At 48.0% G+C, this 20,745-nt stretch overlaps 1 protein-coding gene across 3 annotated transcripts in view; it reads right to left on the minus strand.

The window, feature by feature from the left end:
* Window positions 1–372: 372 nt before the first annotated feature.
* Window positions 373–20,745, minus strand: part of SYCP2 (synaptonemal complex protein 2) — a 398,741-nt gene continuing 378,368 nt past the window's right edge. For all 3 annotated transcript variants that reach the window (XM_075347762.1, XM_075347763.1, XM_075347760.1), the window contains 2 exons: window positions 18,429–18,485; window positions 373–602 (listed from right to left, as the gene is read on the minus strand). In XM_075347762.1, the coding sequence (XP_075203877.1) occupies window positions 531–602; window positions 18,429–18,485 (129 nt within the window). In that variant the 3' untranslated portion in view covers window positions 373–530. The remainder of the gene's footprint in view (window positions 603–18,428; window positions 18,486–20,745) is intronic.

Below are 20,745 nucleotides of genomic sequence, written 5' to 3' on the forward strand. Positions count from 1 at the left end.
GGGTGCCAAAACTTTTGGCCAGCACTGTAGTCTCCATGAAAAACAATTCTCCCAAATTATATATACAGCTTCTATACAAACCTATGTGTATTCGTGGTTATGAACCACAAACCTTGTATTGTCTTACCCTGCAGTCTTTTACACAGGTTGAAAATATAAAATCTGACAAGTGAATACTCACAACGTGGCTCATTCCTGATTATTTGCCTGTGTAAACATGGCAAATATCATCTGACTATTGAGCAAATCACTATTTCATCAGCAGACTAAATATTTTATCTTTCATTAAGTAGTAAAAGCCCATACCATATCAAGAGAATCTTGAAGACAAGCAATGAACAAATCCTTAATGAAATCTTTATTTTCCACGTACCTTTCAGTAAACATTAGAATAATCTCTTTATGCGATTAATAAAAAGCACATACAAAGTGTGTGCAACAGTAAGAACCAACAATATGATTAAAAAACAAGGTAAATTAGTGGCAGAACTCGAGTATATGTTACATTAAACAACAACTACACAGAAAAACTAGAATGGACCATGACCGGACATGACTAGAGACTGAAGTCCTCTACGGATGCTGAGTAACTCGTCTTCTTGCTGGAGAAAAAAGGACAAGGAGACAAAAAAACAAGCCATGAAAAAGAACATGTTATTAAAGAATAATGTCACAAGGCTAGACCAAATACACAGAGATCTTTCCACCAGAGTGAAAAGAGCTGGTAATTTTGTACTTTTTTACTTCAAATAACTTTATGCAATTAGTCAAAGAAAGAATGAATTCTACTGAACAAAATAAAATTGGTGTTTAATGGGGAGCTGTCTGCTGCTGCAACACTACAACTCCCAGTATCCCTGTCATTTGTGTGAGCCATGGATCTACAAATATAGATAAGCATTCTAGAGAAATGAAGCATATGTGGAGTCACTAACACATTGCGTCATTACTGGATACCGCAGATGGTCCTATGTCATCCTGTTATGTGAGGCATGCGAACAAGCTGCACGACGCCTTCCTCTCTGATTGTCGGATCAATAATTCGTTTTATCTAATTAGATATTTTTAGTTTTCGGGTTATCGTAACAGATTTCCTGATGATATGAGCTTCCCAGTTGTCCGGTCTTATATAATGGTTAGCCATTTATAAGTTATCTCGGTTTTCTTCATATGAATTAGAAAATGGGTCTCAAACATGTCCATGATTCCGGTACAGGTAGCAAGGTAGCATCAGTGTTTTTTTGTTTTTTTTCCACGAATACCCATTATAACCTATTGGGATGCTCACATGTCAATGTTTTCACATGACTGTGTCCATATGAGCGACACTGAACCATGTCTATTTTTTTTCCGGCAGCACAGATGACAAGGACCAATACAAGTCTATGGGTCCGTGAAAATATGTACAGCACATGGATGGCATATGTGTGCCATCCATGTGCCATTCATGTGCTGTACGTGTTTAACCCCTTTACCATCCAGCCTGTTTTCACCTTCATGACCAGGCCATTTTTCTTTCTATTCTGACCAGTGTCACGTTGACAGATTATAACTCTGGATGCTTCAATGGATCCTGGTGATTTTGTGACATACTGTACTTCATGATAGTGGTACGTTTAAAACGACAATGTTTTGCATTTGTGAAAATATTGCAAATTTGGAGAACATTTTACAATTTACAAACTTTGCATTTTTATGCCTTTAAATCCGAGACTTAGGTCATACAAAATACCGTATTTTTCGCTTAATAAGATACACTTTTGTTCCCCCAAATTTTGGGGGAAAGTAGGGGGTGCGTCTTATAATTCGAATATACGGGAGGGGGGGTGTATATATATATATATATATATACAGAGTCCAGTGGAGGAGCGGGCCACTCTGGAGCGGTGCTGGGGGCTGGTGGGGGCAAGTGAAGCTGCGGGCGGCAGCGTTAGATCTCCTGCTCCCGCTCATATAATATGAACAGCCGCTGTCCATCAGCGTGGTGCTGAAACTGCATCACGCTGATGGGCTGGGGCAGCGGGGCATATTATATCTGCCTGTGCTTACCTTTGATCGCACATTCCCCCCTGTGTTAGCTATGGCCCCCATGCTGCTGCCCATAGTAAAGAAGGGAATTTTGTTTACTTACCGTAAATTCCTTTTCTTCTAGCTCCTATTGGGAGACCCAGACAATTGGGTGTATAGCTTCTGCCTCCGGAGGCCACACAAAGTATTACACTTTAAAAAGTGTAACCCCTCCCCTCTGCCTATACACCCTCCCGTGGACCACGGGCTCCTCAGTTTTGGTGCAAAAGCAGGAAGGAGGAAACTTATAAATTGGTCTAGGGTAAATTCAATCCGAAGGATGTTCGGAGAACTGAAGACCATAACCCAAAAGAAAAACCAGCCCAAAGGGCACAGGGGTGGGTGCTGGGTCTCCCAATAGGAGCTAGAAGAAAAGGAATTTACGGTAAGTAAACAAAATTCCCTTCTTCTTTGTCGCTCCATTGGGAGACCCAGACAATTGGGACGTCCAAGAGCAGTCCCTGGGTGGGTAAAAGAATACCTCAATAAGAAGAGCCGAAAACGGCCCCCTCTTACAGGTGGACAACCGCCGTCTGCAGGACTCGCCTACCTAGACTGGCGTCTGCCGAAGCATAGGTATGCACTTGATAGTGCTTCGTGAAAGTGTGCAGACTAGACCACGTAGCTGCCTGACACACCTGCTGAACCGTTGCCCGGTGCCGCAATGCCCAGGACGCACCTACAGCTCTGGTAGAATGGGCTTTCAGCCCTGAAGGGAGCGGAAGGCCCGAAGAACGGTAGGCCTCGAGAATCGGTTCCTTGATCCACCGAGCCAAGGTCGACTTGGAGGCCTGAGAGTCCATACGCTGGCCAGCGACAAGGACAAAAAGCGCATCTGAACGGCGCAGGGGCGCCGTGCGAGACACGTAGAACCGGAGTGCTCTCACTAGATCCAAAGAGTTCAAAACCTTTTCACACTGGTGAATTGGATTAGGGCAACAGGAAGGCAAGGAGATATCCTGATTTAGATGAAAAGGAGATACCACCTTAGAGAGAAATTCCGGGACAGGACGAAGAACCACCTTATCCTGGTGGAAAACCAGGAAGGGAGCCTTGCATGACAGCGCTGCAAGCTCAGACACTCTCTGAAGAGATGTGACTGTCACCAGGAAGGCCACCTTCTGCGAAAGACGGGAGAGAGAGACATCCCGCAGCAGCTCAAAAGGCGGCTTTTGAAGAGCCGTCAGGACTCTGCTAAGATCCCAGGGTTCCAACGGACGTTTGTAAGGTGGGACCATGTGGCAGACCCCCTGCAGGAACGTGCGGACCTGCAGAAGCCTGGCTAGACGCTTTTGAAAGAAAAACACGGAGAGCGTGGATACTTGGCCCTAGAGAGAGAGCCGAGGGACAAACCCTTGTCCATTCCAAATTGTAGGAATGAAAGGAATGTGGGTAAGGCAAACGGCCATGGAGGAAAGCCGTTATCAGCGCACCAGGATAGAAAGACTTGCCAAGACCTGTAATAGATCTTGGCGGACGTTGGCTTCCTGGCTTGTCTCGTGGTGGCAATGACATCCTGAGATAACCCTGAAGACTCTAGGAGTCAGGGACCAAAGGCCACCTAGTCAAGTTGAGGGCCACAGAATTCAGATGGAAAAAACGGGCCTTGTGACAGCAAGTCTGGGCGGTCTGGAAGTGCCCACGGTTGACCCACCGTGAGATGCCACAGATCCGGATACCACGACCGTCTCAGCCAGTCTGGAGCGACGAGAATGGCGCGACGGCAGTCGGACCTGATCCTGCGTAGTACCCTGGGCAGGATCGCCAGAGGGGGAAACACATAAGGCAGTCGAAACTGCGACCAATCCTGGACTAAAGCGTACGCTGCAAGAGGTCTGTGATCCTGAGACCGTGCCATGAAGGCCGGGACCTTGAGAGATCGACGTCCTGCGTTCCTCAGGGGCGATGGATCTCTCGAAGCACTTCTGGGTGCAGAGACCATTCCCCCGCGTCCATGCCCTGATGACTGAAAAAATCTGCTTCCCAGTTTTCTACGCCTGGGATGTGAACTGCGGAGATGGTGGAGCCTGTGGTTTCCACCCACTGCAGAATCCGCCGGACTTCCTGAGTGCCGCCTTGGTTCGCGAACGGTACTGCCTCCATAGCTGCAACCATCTTCCCCAGGAAGTGCATGAGGCGCCTTAAGGGGTGTGACTGACTCCGAAGAAGTGATTGCACCCCCGCCTGCAGAGAAAGCTGTTTGTCCCTGGAGAGTCGCCAGAGCGACGGCAAGGCTTTGTTGACACGCCACCTGAGAAGGGGCCCAGAGGTTCTGAAGAAACGAGCCGCAGGACGAGAACTGAACTCTATCCTGTAACCATGAGACAGAATGTCTCTCACCCATCGGTCTTGAACTTGTGGCCACCAGGCGCCGCCAAAGCGGGAGAGCCTGCCACCGACCGGGGATGCGGCTAGGGTAGGCCGAGAGCCATGAGGAGGCCGTTTTGGAGGCAGTGCCCCCTGCGTCCTTTTGGGGTCGTGACGTGGGCCGCCACGCATATGAGTTCCTCTGGCCTTTCTCCGGCCTGTTGGACGAAGAAGAATGTGACTTGGCGGAGGGACGAAAGGACCGAAACCTCGATTGGATTTTTGTTTGCTGAGGTCTCTTAGATTTGGACTGGGGTAAGGAGGAGACCTTTCCCTTGGATTCCTTAATAATATCATCCAATCGTTCGCCAAATAAATGGTCGCCAGAAAAAGGCAAACCAGTTAAGAACCTTTTTGAAGCCGAGTCTGGTTCCCATTCGCGCAGCCACATGGCCCTGCGAACTGCCACGGAGTTAGCATATGCTACAGCCGTGCGGCTAGTGGAGTCCAGGACGGCGTTCATGGCGCAGGACGCAAAGGCTGATGCCCGAGAGTCAAAGACGGAACATGCGGAGCAAAATTCCATGTGACAGCATTAAACTCCTTCAGACAAGCCTAAATTGCTTGGAGAGCCCACACGGCTGCAAAGGCTGGGGCGAAAGACGTGCCCGTGGCCTCATAGATGGACTTCACCAAGAGCTCTATCTGTCTGTCAGTGGCATCCTTCAGGGATGAGCCATTTGCAACAGACACAACGGACCTAGCAGCCAATTTGGACACTGGAGGATCCATCTTGGGAGAATGAGCCCAACTCTTAACGACTTCAGATGGAAAGGGGTAACGCGTGTCAGTGTGACGTTTAACCCAGCGCTTGTCCGGGACCGCTCCGGGTTTCTGGACAGCATCCCTGAAGTTAGAGTGATCAAAAAACGTATTGCGTGTACGTTTGGGGAACCGAAAACTGGTGTTTCTCCTGCTGAGAAGCCGACTCCTCTACAGGAGGAGGCGGAGGAGAGCGAACCAGCACCAGGATGATGGACGAGATAAGATCATTTACTAAGGCGTCCCCCTCAGGAGTATCAAGGTTAAGGGTGAAGTCAGGGCCAGAGCCCTGAGCTCCCCCGTCCGCCTCGTCTTCCTGAGAGTCCTCAAGCTGGGATCCCTAGCAGCGTGAGGAAGTCGGGGAAGAGTCCCAGCGAGACCGCTTAGCCGGTCTTGGACTGCGGTCCGGGCAGCAGTCCTCCGCCTGAGACCTAGGGCTCAACCTGGGAGCGCGCTGCGGCGCTAACCAAGCGGGGCCTGGATGAGACAAGCTAACAGGGCCAGGGCCTGTGAAAGGTCCGGTCTGGACTGCAATGCCTCAAGGAGCTTAGAAGACCATTTGATCATATGAAAATGACTGAGGGCCAACACCGGTGACTCTGTCCCTGCAGCCTGCTCAGGGGGAGCAGGGGGGTCTACATGAGCCAAGGGGCCCACCAGTGCCCGAGGCTCCGGCTGAGCAAGCGAGGCAGGAGTCGAGCATTGCTCACAGAGAGGGTAGGTGGATCCCGCAGGTAACATAACCCCACAAGAGGTACAGACCGCGAGAAAAACCTGTGCCAGTTGTCTGCTAGGAGAGTGACCACTGAAGGTAAATGTGAACAAAGGGTATACAGTCTGTCCGAACAGAAATATATATAATATATACATATGTATCCGGCACCCTAGGGGGACCAGCACCGGGTGCTATGTTCACCCTGAGCTCCCCTGAGAAGCACCCACCGGCAGAATGCCAGAAAATGGCCGCCGGAGCTCTCAGGGGAGGAGTGGGGCCGAGGGCGGCGCCAGCAAAGAGCGGGAGTCTGGGTTCCCCACAGTGGTCAGTGAGGGGGGAGGAAGACATGCAGGATGTTCCAGCCCTCACATCCGACGTCATGTCGGTAATCCCGCCCTTACCCCTGACAGGCAGGCCCGGGGGCGGGATTTTCGCGACTAGGCCGCGGTGAAGCCGGGGACTAAATTTGAGGCCGCGCCCGACCAGCAGGCCCGGTCGGCGCGGAAGTCCACCTGCCTCCTCAGTTTTACAACTACCGCGGCTTCCGGGAAGAAGGTGCGCTCCCTGTACAGTCCCCAATGGGGACACAGAGTACCTTTAAGTAGCAGGGCCCGGTCCCTGATGTTGAAGAGGCTCCAGTCCGGCAGGTTCCAACCAGGGGCTGCGGATGGAGCACAGTCCCAGCAAATGGATGACCGCTCAGGTCCCACTTCTCCCAGCCGCATAAGGGATGGTGAAGGAGACGGCCTGTGGCTCCAGCCTCCGTACCCGCAATGGGTACCGTCTGGGGTCCCCACAGTGGCCAGTGAGGGGGGAGGAAGACATGCAGGATGCTCCAGCTGTCACATCCGACATCATGTCGGTAATCCCGCCCTTACCCCTGACAGGCAGGCCCAGGGGCGGGATTTTCGCGACTAGGCCGCGGTGAAGCCGGGGACTAAATTTGAGGCCGCGCCCGACAAGCAGGCCCGGTCAGCGCGGAAGTCCACCTGCCTCCTCAGTTTTACGACTACCGCGGCTTCCGGGAAGAAGGTGCGCTCCCTGTACAGTCCCCAATGGGGACACAGAGTACCTTTAAGTAGCAGGGCCCGGTCCCTGGGGTTGAAAAGGCTCCGGACAGGCAGGTTCCACCAGGGGCTGCGGATGGAGCACGGTCCCAGTAAATGGATGACCGCTCAGGATCCCACTTCTCCCAGAGCCGCATAAGGGATGGTGAAGGAGACGGCATGTGGCTCCAGCCTTTGTACCCGCAATGGGTACCTCAACCTTAACAACACCGCCGACATAGTGGGGTGAGAAGGGAGCATGCCGGGGACCCCGTGGGGGTCCTCTTTTCTTCCAACCGACAACTAAGTTATGAGAATGCATGAGTGGATGTGTGCCTCCTTCCACACAAAGCATAAAACTGAGGAGCCCGTTGTCCACGGGAGGGTGTATAGGCAGAGGGGAGGGGTTACACTTTTCAAAGTGTAATACTTTGTGTGGCCTCCGGAGGCAGAAGCTATATACCCAATTGTCTGGGTCTCCCAATGGAGCGACAAAGAAATAATAAACTCTTTACTCACCTCCTCCAGCGTGTCTCCCTGGTCTCCCTCCTGCTGCTGTGATCAGGCATGCAGAGATATCCCTCTGCTGTCCTGATCACATGACCTCACCGAGAACCAGGAAGTAGGAAGTGCAGGAGACAGGAGGAGCCCAACCCCGAGGAGGGAGACACGAGACAGGACAGTGCTGCAGAAGGTAAGGAAAAAGTTTATTTTACTAAAAGCAGCAACATGTGGGCGATATCTAACACAGGGTGATGTGTGCCAGCCACAGTGGGCCGTGTGCCAGCCACAGGGGGCCATGTGCAGCAATAGGGGGCCTGTTTGCCAGCCACAGTGGACTGTGTGCCAGCCATACTGGGCCATGTGCCATCCACAGGGGGCCATGTGCAGCAATAGGGGGCCTGTGTGCCAGCCATAGTGGGCCTGTGTGCCAGTCACAGTGGGCCGTGTGCCAGCCACAGTGGGCCTGTGTGCCAGCCACAGTGGGCCTGTGTGCCAGTCACAGGGGGCCGTGTGCAGCATTAGTGGGCCGTGTGCCAGCCACAGTGGGCCGTGTGCCAGTCACAGTGGGCCATGTGCAGCAATAGGGGGCCTGTGTGCCAGCCACAGTGGGCCTGTGTGCAGCATTAGTGGGCCGTGTCCAAGCCACAGTGGGCCTGTGTGCCAGCCACAGGGGCCGTTTGCCAGCCATAGAGGATGTGTGCCAACCATAGGGGAAATGTGGCATCACTGGGGGACGTGTTCAATATAAGGTGGCCATATCCAGATTAAGGGGGCTAATTTTAGGTTGAGGGGGCTATGAGGGACATATACCCTATATTATTTGTTAGACGGACACTGGCATTATAAGATGGACTCCATTTATTAAAAAATTCTCTATTCCTTCACCAAATTTGGGGGTGCGTCTTATAATCAGGTGCGCCTTATAAAGCGAAAAATACATGTCTACTTTACATCAGCACAATATTCAAAACTTTTTTGCTAGGAAGTTAGGCTATGTGCGCACTTTGCGTCGAGGTAGTTGCAGTTCAAAAAGCATCCTCTGGCAGAAAGGACAATGCTTTTGGCTTTAAAGTTGCATGTAAAACGCAAAAAAAGTAGCCTATGCGCAGCTTGCAGTTTTCATGAGTTTTTAGTGCTTTTCCGGTGCTTTTAGAAACGCTGCAGTTTTGTATTAAATTGAATGGATGGGTAACGCAGCCAAAATGGCAAAAACAATTGACATGCTGCTTCTTTAAACGCTGAGTTTTTGCCCAAATTTATGCCAATTAAACGCAGGGTTTTGAACAGCAAAGTACGCACAAGAAAGCTCAATGTCCCATTGACGTTGCTTGAAAAGCATAACTGTTACATCTCGTGGCTCTCCTCTTGCAAGGAATGAGGTGGTCCCCCATTCCTTGTCTGCCGCGAGCCTTCCTGCTCAGCAGCGCCAAAGGCCTGGGAGACTGCAGGAGTTTCCTCCTCCTAGATGCAGCAGAAGGGTGACACCTAGTGGTTTACTCCTTGTAAGGAATGGAGTGGTCTCCCATCCCTTGCCTGCCACGTGTCCTCCTGCTCAGCATCGCAGAGGGTCGGAGTGGTTGCACAGTGTGCAAAGGATAGATGCTCAGGGAAGCAGCAAGACTTCCCTTAGCTCTGCACATTGTGAAACCGAAGATCCCGCCTTTATGACCCAGAGGCAGGAGGTTGAGCATGTGCCCCACGTGACGTCTTCTGATTCGCTCACTGGTATCACACGGCCAGATAACGAGGCCGGTGATGTGCTGAATCCTGACTGGCCGGGCCAGGATGTCACAGATCATGATTGGGTCACATCCGTCTCGCGCCCGCCCTTGGCTGGAGCTACATCTCCTTAAAAACCCCTCCTGCCATCATGGCGGCGCGCGACCGTCCTTCTATGTTTGGATGTCTGGCAGCGTGCTGCCACGCCACTGTACAGACATTGTATTTTGCAGGTCTCGCCCCTGCCTTGCTGCTCTGGCAGTATTCCGTTTAACAGGCTGTGTTCCTGTCCCAGGTGAGCTCCTTGAATCTCTGTCGGACTCACCTGGTTTCTGAAGCACACGTGCGTGGGCACCTCTGTGCTACCCTCGTGCCATATTCCTGTGACTCCCGCTGGCACACGTGCGTAGGCACCTCTGTGCGTCCCCGTGCAACAGGTACACCGAGTTGTGAGCCCCGTGCCATACAACCCTCACGGGTTAGGGCGGACAGGTGTACGCAGATCGTCTGTGACATTCCAGACGATCGCTAGCAGCAACCCGCTCACTCTTCTCCCACCATAGCAGCGGTCCCTTACACCGCACAGTGGACCTTGACCGGCGGAAGCTGTCCATATACCATCTTGGCACGCTTCCCCGGGTCCCCCTCGTAACACATAACGCAAGCATTTTGGCATGAAAACGCTGCAGTTGAAAAAGCAGTGGAAAAGCAGGTAAACAAGCAAAGTGTGCACATAGCCTAATGCGGGCGTCACACGGTACGATATATCTGGCAATATGTCGGCAGGGTCACGTCGCTAGTGACGCACATCCGGCATCGTCAGGGATATCGTACCGTGTAACACCTATGAACGAGCAGAAATACTCACCTTCTCGTTCATCGTTGACACATCGTTCATTTTCATAATCTCATTCATCCTTCTGTGCTCCGGTTGTTCGTCGTTCCCGTGGCAGCACACATCGCTCCGTGTGACACCCCGGGAGCGATGAACACAGCTTACCTGCGACCCGCCGGCAATGCGGAAGAAGAAGGTGGGCAGGATGTTTACGTTCCGCTCATCTCCGCCCCTCCGCTTATATTGGCCGGCTGCCGTGTGACGTCGCTGTGACGCCAAACGTCCCTCCCACTTCAGGAAGAGGTTGTTCGCCTCCCACAGCGACGTTGCCCGGGAGGTAAGTGCGTGTGACGGGGATTAACGACTTTGTGCGCCAAGGGCAACTAATTGCCCGTGATGCACAAATGACGGGGGCCGGTGCGATCTCTTATGCGATTGCACAATTTATCGTACTGTGTGACGCTCGCATAAGAAGGGTTCAAAGTTTATCAGCAATTTCCTATTTTTCCAACAAAATTTACAAAATCAATTTTTTAGGGACCAAATCACATTTGAAGAGACTTAGAGGGGCCTAGGTGACAGAAAATACCAAAAAGTGACACCATTGTAAAAACTGCACCCCTCAAATTACTCAATCACACCCAAGAAGTTTATTCACCCTTTAGATGCGTCATAGGAACTAAAGCAATATAGAAGGAAAAAATAAAAATTTTACTTTTTCTCACGAAAATGTTACTTTAGCCCGTAATGTTACATTTTCACAAGGTTAATAAGAGAAAATGCAATTTGTTGTACAATTTCTTCTGAGTATGCAAATACCTCATATGTGGTGGATATCTACTGGTTGGGCGAATGGCAGAGCTAGGAAGGGAAAAAGCACCATTTGAGTGTAAATTAACTGGCTTTGTTAGCGGACGCCATGTCGCATTGGAAAAGCCCCTGATGTACCTAAACAGTGGAGCTCCCCCACAAATGACCGTGTTTTGGAAACTAGACACCTCAGAGAATTTATCTAGGTGTTTGGTGAGCAGCTGCAGCATCCAGGTGCTTTACAGAATTTTATAACATTGAGTCGTGAAAATGAAAAAATACATATTTACCACAAAATTGTTAATTTAACCCCAAATCTTTCATTTTTACAAGGGTAACAGGAGGAAATGCACTATACAATTTGTTGTGCAATTTCTCCTGAGTACGACAATACCACATATGTGGTGGAAATCTACTGTTTGGGCGCACGGCAGGGCTCAAAAGGAGCACAATTTGACTCTTTGAATGTAAAAGTAGCTGTAATAGTTAATGGACGCCGTGTTGCGTTTCGAGAGTCCCTGAGGTGCCTAAACAGTGGAGCTCCCCCACAAGTGACCCTATTTTGGAAATTAGACCCCTCAAGGAATTTATCTAGATGATTGGTGAGCAGGTGCTTCACAGAATTTTATAATAATGACCCGTGAAAATTGAAAAAATACATTTTTAACAAGAAATGTTGCTTTAGCCCAAAATTTTTCATTTTCACAAAGGGTAAAAGGAGAAAATGAACCATACAAGTTGTTGTGTAATTTCTCCTGAGTTCTCCAACCCCATATGTGGTTGAAAACTATTTTTGAGGCACAGTACACAGAGAAAAAGAGAAGGAGCGCCACATTGGAGTGCAGATTTAGTTGGAATGGTTTGCGGGTGCCATGTCACCTTGGCAAAGCCCCTAAGGTAACAGAACAGAAGAGACCTCCCTCAAGTGATCCCATTTTACAAACTCCACCCCTCAATTAATTCATCCAGGGGTTCAATGAGTATATTGACACTACAGGTGTCACAAAATATTATACTATTGGGTGGCAGAGAAAAATAATTACATTTTTACCACTAAAATGTTATTTTAACCCCAGGTTTCCAATTTTCACAAGGGGAATAGGTAAAAAAAGGCTCTATAATGTGGTACACAATTTCTCCTGCATGTGGCAATACCCCACATGTGACTGTACAGTACTGTTTGGCCGCACCGCAGGGCTTGGAAGAGAAGGAGCGGCATTTGATTTTTGGAGCACAGATTTTTCTAGAATAGTTTGAGGACTTAATTTGCAGGGCCCCTAAGAACCAGGTCAGCAGAAACCCCCTCAAATGACCACATGTTGGAAATTACACCCCTCTGGGAGTTCATCTATGGGTGTAGTAACGATTTAATCTCTGGAAAACACCCATGGAGTCAAATGCAGTGAATGCTGCAGAATTAAAAATTGCAAATAAGTCCTTGTTGTGCCCAGGACATTGTAGTGTCCGTACATAAGCCCCCTATATTTTTCCGTTAACAAATGACTGACCTGAGTGGAGACTTGTGTTTTTGTGCGTTGAGTTGAATGCTATTTGGTTGTGATTTATGTACAGAACATTTTGGATCAGATTGCATTTACCCTGTGCTCTACGCTGAGCACTTGCATCAGGGTTTCCTTGTACATATCTCTGAAATACGTGATTCAGGTGAAACACCAGATGGATCCATTCACTTATGAGGCAGCAGAGTTACTTCAGACTCTGCTTGGCCTCTGTTCAACGATGTTCTTCTTTTTAAAGATGAACAAAAGTGTCGATGACCACAATTTTGTGCACGCCTAAAAAGACGCATAAAAAGTTGGACACCGCTGCACCATAGGCCAGACGGGAGATCAAAGTGACCCCCTCTGCCTCTTTGCAATGAATTTTCCATTGGGAATTTTGTCTATCACATTTTTCAGAGATTTACACGTAATCCCCGGTGTAAGCACTCAGCATAGAGTGCAGAATAAATATGAGCTGCGCTGTACTTAAATCTTTAGGAGGCTTAATAAACAAATCAGCAGCAGTGGAATAATTGGCTTTATTTATTTATTAAGCCGTACATCATGCGGTATAAATGATTAGGTGCATTTTATTCCTCCTGTCAGTACGATTACGATGATACCAGATTTATATTGGGGTTTTTTTAGGTTTGGCTGTTATCACACTAAAAACACTTTTTTTCTAAAATAATGATTTTTTTACATCACTAAATTTTGAAGGCTATAGTTGTTTTTACTTTTCTGCAGACAGAGTCATGTCAGGGATTGATTTTTTGCGGGATGAGTTGGAGGTTTTATTGGTACCATTTTGGGCCACAATATTTTTGATCGATTTCTATTTCACTTTTTGTGAGGCAGAATCATGAAGAAACAGCAATTCAGTAATTGTTTTTTGTCCGTTCTTTTACGCTGTTCACCGTGTCGTAAAAGTGATAAGACATGTTTATTTTTAGGATAAGTACGATTACAGTGATACTACATTTATATACTTTTTTTATGTTTTGCTGCTTTTACAGCATAAAAAGAATTTTATAGAAAAAAATAGATTTTGCATTGCTGTATTTTGAGAGCTATAACTTTTTAATTTTTTTCCTGATGGAACTGTGTAAGACAGCTTTTTTCTGAGACAAGATGACATTTTCAACAGTACTATTTTTTTATATGTATCTTTTTGACGCATTTTATATCCCTTTTTTGTCATCTGTATGTTTTTTTATGTACGTTTTTTTATTTCTTTTTTTTTACCGTATTCACTTCAGGGGTTAAGAAGTGTGACAGTTTTATACATCAGGTTGTTACAGATGTGGCGATACCAAATGTGTACTTTTTTTAAATAAATTTACATATTTATTGAATAACTTATTTTTGTTCTTTATTTGCAGATTTGTTTTCCTATTTATACCAATTTTTTAAAACTTTTTTACTTACTCCCTTTATGAGACATTACTTTTTATCCTTCTGGTCGCTCATAATCCACTGCAATAAACGATTATTGCACTTGATTATACATCAGTGCTGCACTCGCAGCACTGACAGTTCAGGCATGGTGTGGGTATGGCATGGTGTGTGAAGTTTTTCGTACATGTGTGACCCGGAGGTTGTCATGACAAAAACCCTGGGTTACCATGGTGGCGATCAGGTCCCTGTAAAAGCACTATGGGGACCTGAGTGCTTGGGAAAAAAATGTCATCCTCTCCCTGCCTCCTAAATGCTGTGATCACAAAAGTGCCAGAGCGGTGCAGGCAACGCTCCTGGCAGTGACAGCCAGGTCTCGGCTTTAACATGAGCTAGAGAACCAGCGGTGATCGCGGAGATACAGTGCCTGAGTCCCCACGATCGCCATGACGTACTGGGTAGGTCTTTGGTTGGGAATGCACTGACTATCATGACGTATACAGTACGTACAATGTTTTAGGTAGGTTAACATTGCAAAGCATAGGAAAAGATTTGTAAGATCTTTATTTTTTTATCCATACCGGAAAAATACAGGTACACATTAATGGCACTCTGATTGAAACTACTGATGACACCAGTACTCGTTTTTCATATACGTGTTTTAGACGAATATGTGAAGGGGGCCTAAAGCGGGCTTTACACACTGCGATATCGGTCCTGATATCGCTAGCGTGGGTACCCGCCCCATCTGTTGCGCGACACGGGCAAATCGCTGCCCGTGCCGCACAACATTGCCCAGACCCGTCACACATAGTTACCTGCCCGGCGACGTCGCTGTGACCGGCGAACCGCCTCCTTTCTAAGGGGGCGGTCCGTGCGGCGTCACAGCGACGTCACTGAGCGGCCGCCCAATAGCAGCGGAGGGGCGGAGCTGAGCGGGACGTAACATCCCGCCCACCTCCTTCCTTCCGCATAGCGGCCGGCAGGCAGGTAAGGAGAGCTACCTCGTTCCTGCGGTGTCACACGGAGCGATGTGTGCTGCCGCAGGAACGAGGAACAACCTCGTTACTGCTGCAGTAACGATTTTTGAGAATGGACCTCCATGTCACCGATGAGCGATTTTGCACGTTTTTGCAACGATGCAAAATCGCTCATCGGTGTCACACGCAACGGCATCGCTAATGCGGCTGGATGTGCGTCACCAATTCCGTTACCCCAACGAGTTCGCATTAGCGATGTCGTAGCGTGTAAAGCCCCCTTTAGGCTGGGTTCACACAATCATATTTTCCCCCATCGGAGAAAAACGTTCCAATTGAGGAGAGTGGGATCGGTTTTTCTCTGAGGTGGAAAAACGTATTTTTTTTCTCCATCTTCTCCATTCTCTCAGTTAGTAAAACTTGGACATCACTTGGATGTCATCGGATTGCGGTCCGATTTCTTTCAGCGAGCCATACACTTCAGAGGCTGAGAGCCATCCGATTGTCAGAGGCAAATCTTGCATGCTGCAATCTTCTTTTCCTTGGACCACTCCGTCAAAGGAAAAAAAAACAAAAATCAGAGATGTGCACTGTCTCATTGAATAACATTGGTCCTAGTGCGATAAGACTTTTTGAAGAATAGCACTTGGACCGAAAATATGGCCATTTGCATGAGCCCTTCCCCAGCTTTCCAATGATCCTGAATGCAGAATTAACTAAATTCAAATTATTCACAAAATGCAAATTATTCACAAAACACAAATGACTGAATGCCGAGCTGGAGAATATTTACATGAACATAGTGACACTGATGTCTCTTAGGCCTCGGAGGACAATATGCACCTTTGAAACGTCCGTGAAAATCACGCACGTTTTTCACGGACATGTCAAAGGTGCGTATTGTCCTCTGTGTGCCGTGTTTATGGCAAACGTGTGTTATCCGTGATAACACACGGAGAACGGGAACTTTCCACTCACCTGTCCCTGGCGTTGCTGTCCGTGGTGCTGATCTTCGGTCTCTGGTCCTGCTGACTCCCCGCTGCTGCTGCTTCCGGCCCGCAGTGGAGTGAATATGCATTGAGCGGGGGTTGGAAGCAAGTGACAGCAGCGACAGAGACAGCAGTGCTGGAGAATGTGAGTACAGAAATTCTTTTTATTTCACAGACACGTGTGTTTTCTCCGGTGCATGTCACACGGATCACATCCGTGCGGTCCGTGTGACACCCATGATGCCGGAGAAAACTGACATGTCTACGTGTGGAGCACACAGGCACACGTATGCTCCACACGTACACACGGTCCATGGCAAAACACGCACGTGTGCGCAGACCCATTGATTTTAATGGGTCTACTTGTGCCCGTGTCTCCGGCACGTGAGGAAACAGACCAAACACGTACCGGAGACACGGACGTGTGAAGAAGGCCTTAAAGGAAGAGGATTACAAAAATATATTTGAATTAAACCATGTGCCAATCAGTGTCTGGGTAGACTGTTTTTGTTTTGTGCACAAAGAAAAAAATAACTAAAAAAAAGGACATGTCCATTTTTTATCCCACTTCTGGATCAAATTCATCCCTCAATTAAATTGTTGTTTGTTTGTTTTTTAGAAATTTACATGCTGTCCATTTTTTTTTACTGTTTAATGGGTAGTAAGGTCTTTTTTTTATCAATGCTAGAAAAATGGATGCCACACAAACTAAATAAACGGTGAAAGTTCGGTCCAGCACACTAATGAAAAACGGTCTATTTTTTTCTCATATGCAACAAGAATAAACAGTGTTTGAATAAGGCCTAAGACTAAATGAGCTTTAATGTTGATAAATGTAAAGTAATGCACCTAGGATGGAGTAATCCAATAGCTGCATATAAGTTAAATGGAAGTAAACTCGGGACTACAGAACAGGAGAAAGACTTGGGTATTCTGATTACAAGAAAGCTAAAGGCCCCGTCACACTAAGCAACATCGCTAGCAACATCGCTGCTAACGAACAACTTTTGTGACGTTGCTAGCGATGTTGCTGTGTGTGACATCCAGCAACAACCTGGCCCCTGCTGTGAGGTCGTTGGTTGTTGCTGAATGTCCTGGGCCATTTTTTAGTTGTTGCTGTCCTGCTGTGAAGCACAGATCGCTGTGTGTGACAGCGAGACAGCAACAACTAATGTGCAGTGAGCAGGGAGCCAGCTTCTGCTGAGGCTGGTAACTAATGTAAACATCGGGTAACCAAGAAGCCCTGTCCTTGGTTACCCGATATTTACCTTTGATACCAGCCTCCTCCGCTCTCACTGCCTGTGCTGCCGGCTCCTGCTCTGTGCACAGATAGCTGCAGCACACATCAGGCAATTAACCCGATGTGTGCTGTAACTAGGAGAGCAAGGAGCCAGCGCTCAGTGTGCACTGCTCCCTGCTCTGTGCACATTTAGCTGCAGCACACATCGGGTTAATTAACCTGATGTGTGCTGTAACTAGGAGACTGGGGGCTGGTCACTGGTTGCTGGTGAGCTCACCAGCAACTCGTGTAGCCACGCTCCAGCGATCCCTGCCAGGTCAGGTTGCTGGTGGGATCGCTGGAGCGTCGCAGTGTGACAGCTCACCAGCAACCTCCTAGCAACTTACCAGCGATCCCTATCGTTGTTGGGATCGCTGGTAAGTTGCTTAGTGTGACTGGACCTTTTGGAGCAGAACTCAATGTCAAGCAGCAACTGCAAAAGCAAACAAGATTTTAGGGTGTATAAAAAGAGATGAAATCCTTTGATCCCAACGTAATGTTATCCCCCTATAAATCACTTGTAAGGGAACATCTAGAAAATGGGATCCAGTCTCGGGCTCCACATTTTAAAAAGGACATTCAGAAGTTAGAGTCAGTTCAAAGGCGGCTAACTAGACTACGACAAAGAAAAAAAGACGTCTCAAAGGAGATCTCATTTATATGTATAAATACATGTGTGGTCAATATAAAGGACTGGCACATGACTTATTTCTTCCAAAGACTACTAAGAATACTAAGGACCAGGGGACACTCACTGCGAGTGAAAGAAAAGTGATTCCGGCAGCTAAATAGGAAAGGGTTCTTTACAGTTAGAGCAGTCAGACTGTGGAATGTCCTACCACAAGAGGTAGTAATGGCAGATACTATAACAGCTTTTAAAAAAGGGCTGGATGATTTACTCAGTACACAGAGCAGTGTTGGTTATAACTGACTTAATGACAAAATATATAAGTGGTGGAGGAAGGATGAACTAGATCAGTGTTTCTCAACTCCAGTCCTCAAGACCCACCAACAGATCATGTTTTCAGGTTTTCCTCAATGTTAGACGGAATAATTCCATCACCTGTGCAACATTAAGGAAATCCTGAAAACCTGATTGAGGAAAACCTGAAAACATGATCTGTTGGTGGGTCTTGAGGGCTGGAGTTGAGAAACACTGAACTAGATGGACCTAGGTCTTTTTTCAACCTATGTAACTTGTATCAGTTCAGTATGGACTTCCTAAGAACAAAACAATAAAAGCTACCTGATGCCCCCTAAGGGTATCAAATGCACGACACAGAATTTTCTAAATTGGAAAAAGCAGGAGACTGATGTTGGTGATTTACATAATGAATGTCAAATTTGTAGGATTAGAATACAATCCGTTTGCAGGAACAAGCACACAATGCTTGATATTAATATTTCTTTTGGATAAGTGTAATAGTGCTGTGGAGGAGAAAAATATTCACGGACATTTACCATTTTTTTCTTAAGACGATCCTGGTCAACCTCCATATTTTCCCTCATAGTATGCATCTGTAAAAATAAGAAATTAATATAATGCAGTACTGTAAAAAAAAAAGAAAATATGCAACGTATCAAAAAAATAGCAGTGTAAGGGGCTGTACATCATTAGAAATAGCTACATACTGATCAGAATATCCTTTGCAGTTACTAATTTATTTACAGGCACTTGTAGTTACCGTATGTCCCCAAATGCTAGTAACCTGCAGACAGAGGGTTAATCTGCAGGTTAATAGTGTTCTAAGGCTGCTTGTATGCAAAGACCAGCTACCAGGAAGAAATTAAAGAGAACCTGTCACCAGATTTGAGGCCTATAAGCTGCGGCCACCACCACTGAGCTCTTATATACAACATTCTAACATGCTGTATATAAGAGCCCAGACCGCTGTGTAGAACGTAAAAATCACTTTAGAATACTCACCTAACGGGCGGTGCGGTGAGACCGGTCAGATGGGCATCTCCGTTATCCGGGTCTGGCGCCTCCTCTTTCGGCCATCTTTGTCCTCCTTCTTCTGAAGCCTGGGTGCATGTTGTGTCCTACGTCATGCACACTAACCGGTATTGAGGTCCTGTGCAGGTGCACTTTGCTCATCTGAGAGGAACGTATGTACAGAGACCCTGATTCCCAGGATGTGTCACTTACTGAGCTGTTTGCTGTCATTTTGATAAAATCAATGTTTTCTCTGCCAGAGATCTAGCTGTTATAAAGAGCTCATGTAAATGCTGGACTACCTGGCAGCAGGTCAAGTAGTCCTCTAATGCTAATCTACTGCTGATTAAACAGTGATTTTATCAAACCTACACTAAGCAGCCCAATAAGTGACACATCGCTGGAATCATGCTCACTGCATTATGCTGTTATCAGATTAGGTGGCAAAAACCTGGTGACAGATTTCCTATAACAGGTTCCCTTTAAATGTGGACATTTTTCAGTCCATTTTGACTCTTCATAGAGAAATTAGGGCTTATAAATATTAGATTAGAAAACATTGTATTACTGTGAAGCCCCGCCGGTGTTGTATCAGTGCATACCTTCAGGGACTCCACGTAGCTGGTGCTGGTCACAGGTAGGGAATCTTCAGTTTTTGATCGTGACGCCACTCTCAGTATTTGCGGTCAGAGGGGACCGCCACTGCAGGTTAGAGGACGCCTGGGGCTGATGGTGGGTGCAGTCGGGTGTAGTAGCCTCCTGAGAGTGAGGCAAGCCCCAGGGTCCTTTGTAAAGCTGTAGTACCACAAGTCGCAGAATGACCACACACAGGCAGAGTGTCTTTCAGGGTTTTTACTCACTTCAGGTGGCAGGGTGAGTAACCCGGGCGTAGCTGGGATGAACCAGGTGGGAACCAGGTATCCTTCCGGCTGACTGTATGAGGGTGACTACAAACTCGCCTTCCTTAGCCCTTGGTGGTTTGGGGTGACCCCGACTTTGAGTCCCTATGGGGGTCACCCAGGGAAGATGCTCCAAGCCTCTCTCCCCTTCTTGTGTTGCCGTGTGCTTGTTCCCCGGGCCAGGCCACTCCAGCCTCTTGCCTCCTGTGACTTATGGGCCCTACTTGCGGTTACGTGGCTGCGGCTTTTGGTTGTTATGGTGTGGGCTGTAAGAGCCCCACACCGGCAGGTTTAGCAGAGAAAGGTGAATCTATCCTCGCTTCGGGATCTGCCGCCCGGTTGGGCCTGGTGCTCTCTAGAAGTCTCCTTACTTCCCACTCCGTGCACTCTCTAGCTGAAGCTGGCTTTCAGGCAGCACTCCTAGTTGACCGTTCTCCCCCGTCTGTAGTCACTGCGCGGGCGCTGTTAGACAGCATCAGCCCCACAGGTCTGCTCCACACTGAGCCCTCTGGAGTTCTGCTCTCTAACTGACTCACTGCTCCTCCTCTCCTGTTCTTGCCTACGCCACCTAGCAACCAGACTCTCCACCACACCCCTTGAGAGGAGATGGAGGCTTTTAACCCCCTGCCACTATTCCAGTGGAGGTATAGGCTTTGCCCCCTCCTGGGATCCCCAGGGGTCCTCTCATGGGTACATGTGTGAGACCTGATCACTATGCGCCTGTGTTCCACACCCCTGTCAGCCTTCTGGATTACCTGTATTGTACTGTCCCCAGCATGGGTGCAGTACTCAGTGGTGCCTGACCAGGTCAGGGGCGCCACATTCCCCCTTAGTTATCACCAGCACGTCCTCGGGCTGCAAGACAACATTTTAAAATGCATAAAACATTAAAACATGTAAAACATTTAAAAGCACCAGATATCAGACATCACCACCCTCCACC

This window comes from Anomaloglossus baeobatrachus, chromosome 5, assembly GCF_048569485.1.
Source record: "Anomaloglossus baeobatrachus isolate aAnoBae1 chromosome 5, aAnoBae1.hap1, whole genome shotgun sequence".
Classification (NCBI taxonomy): Eukaryota; Metazoa; Chordata; class Amphibia; order Anura; family Aromobatidae; genus Anomaloglossus; species Anomaloglossus baeobatrachus.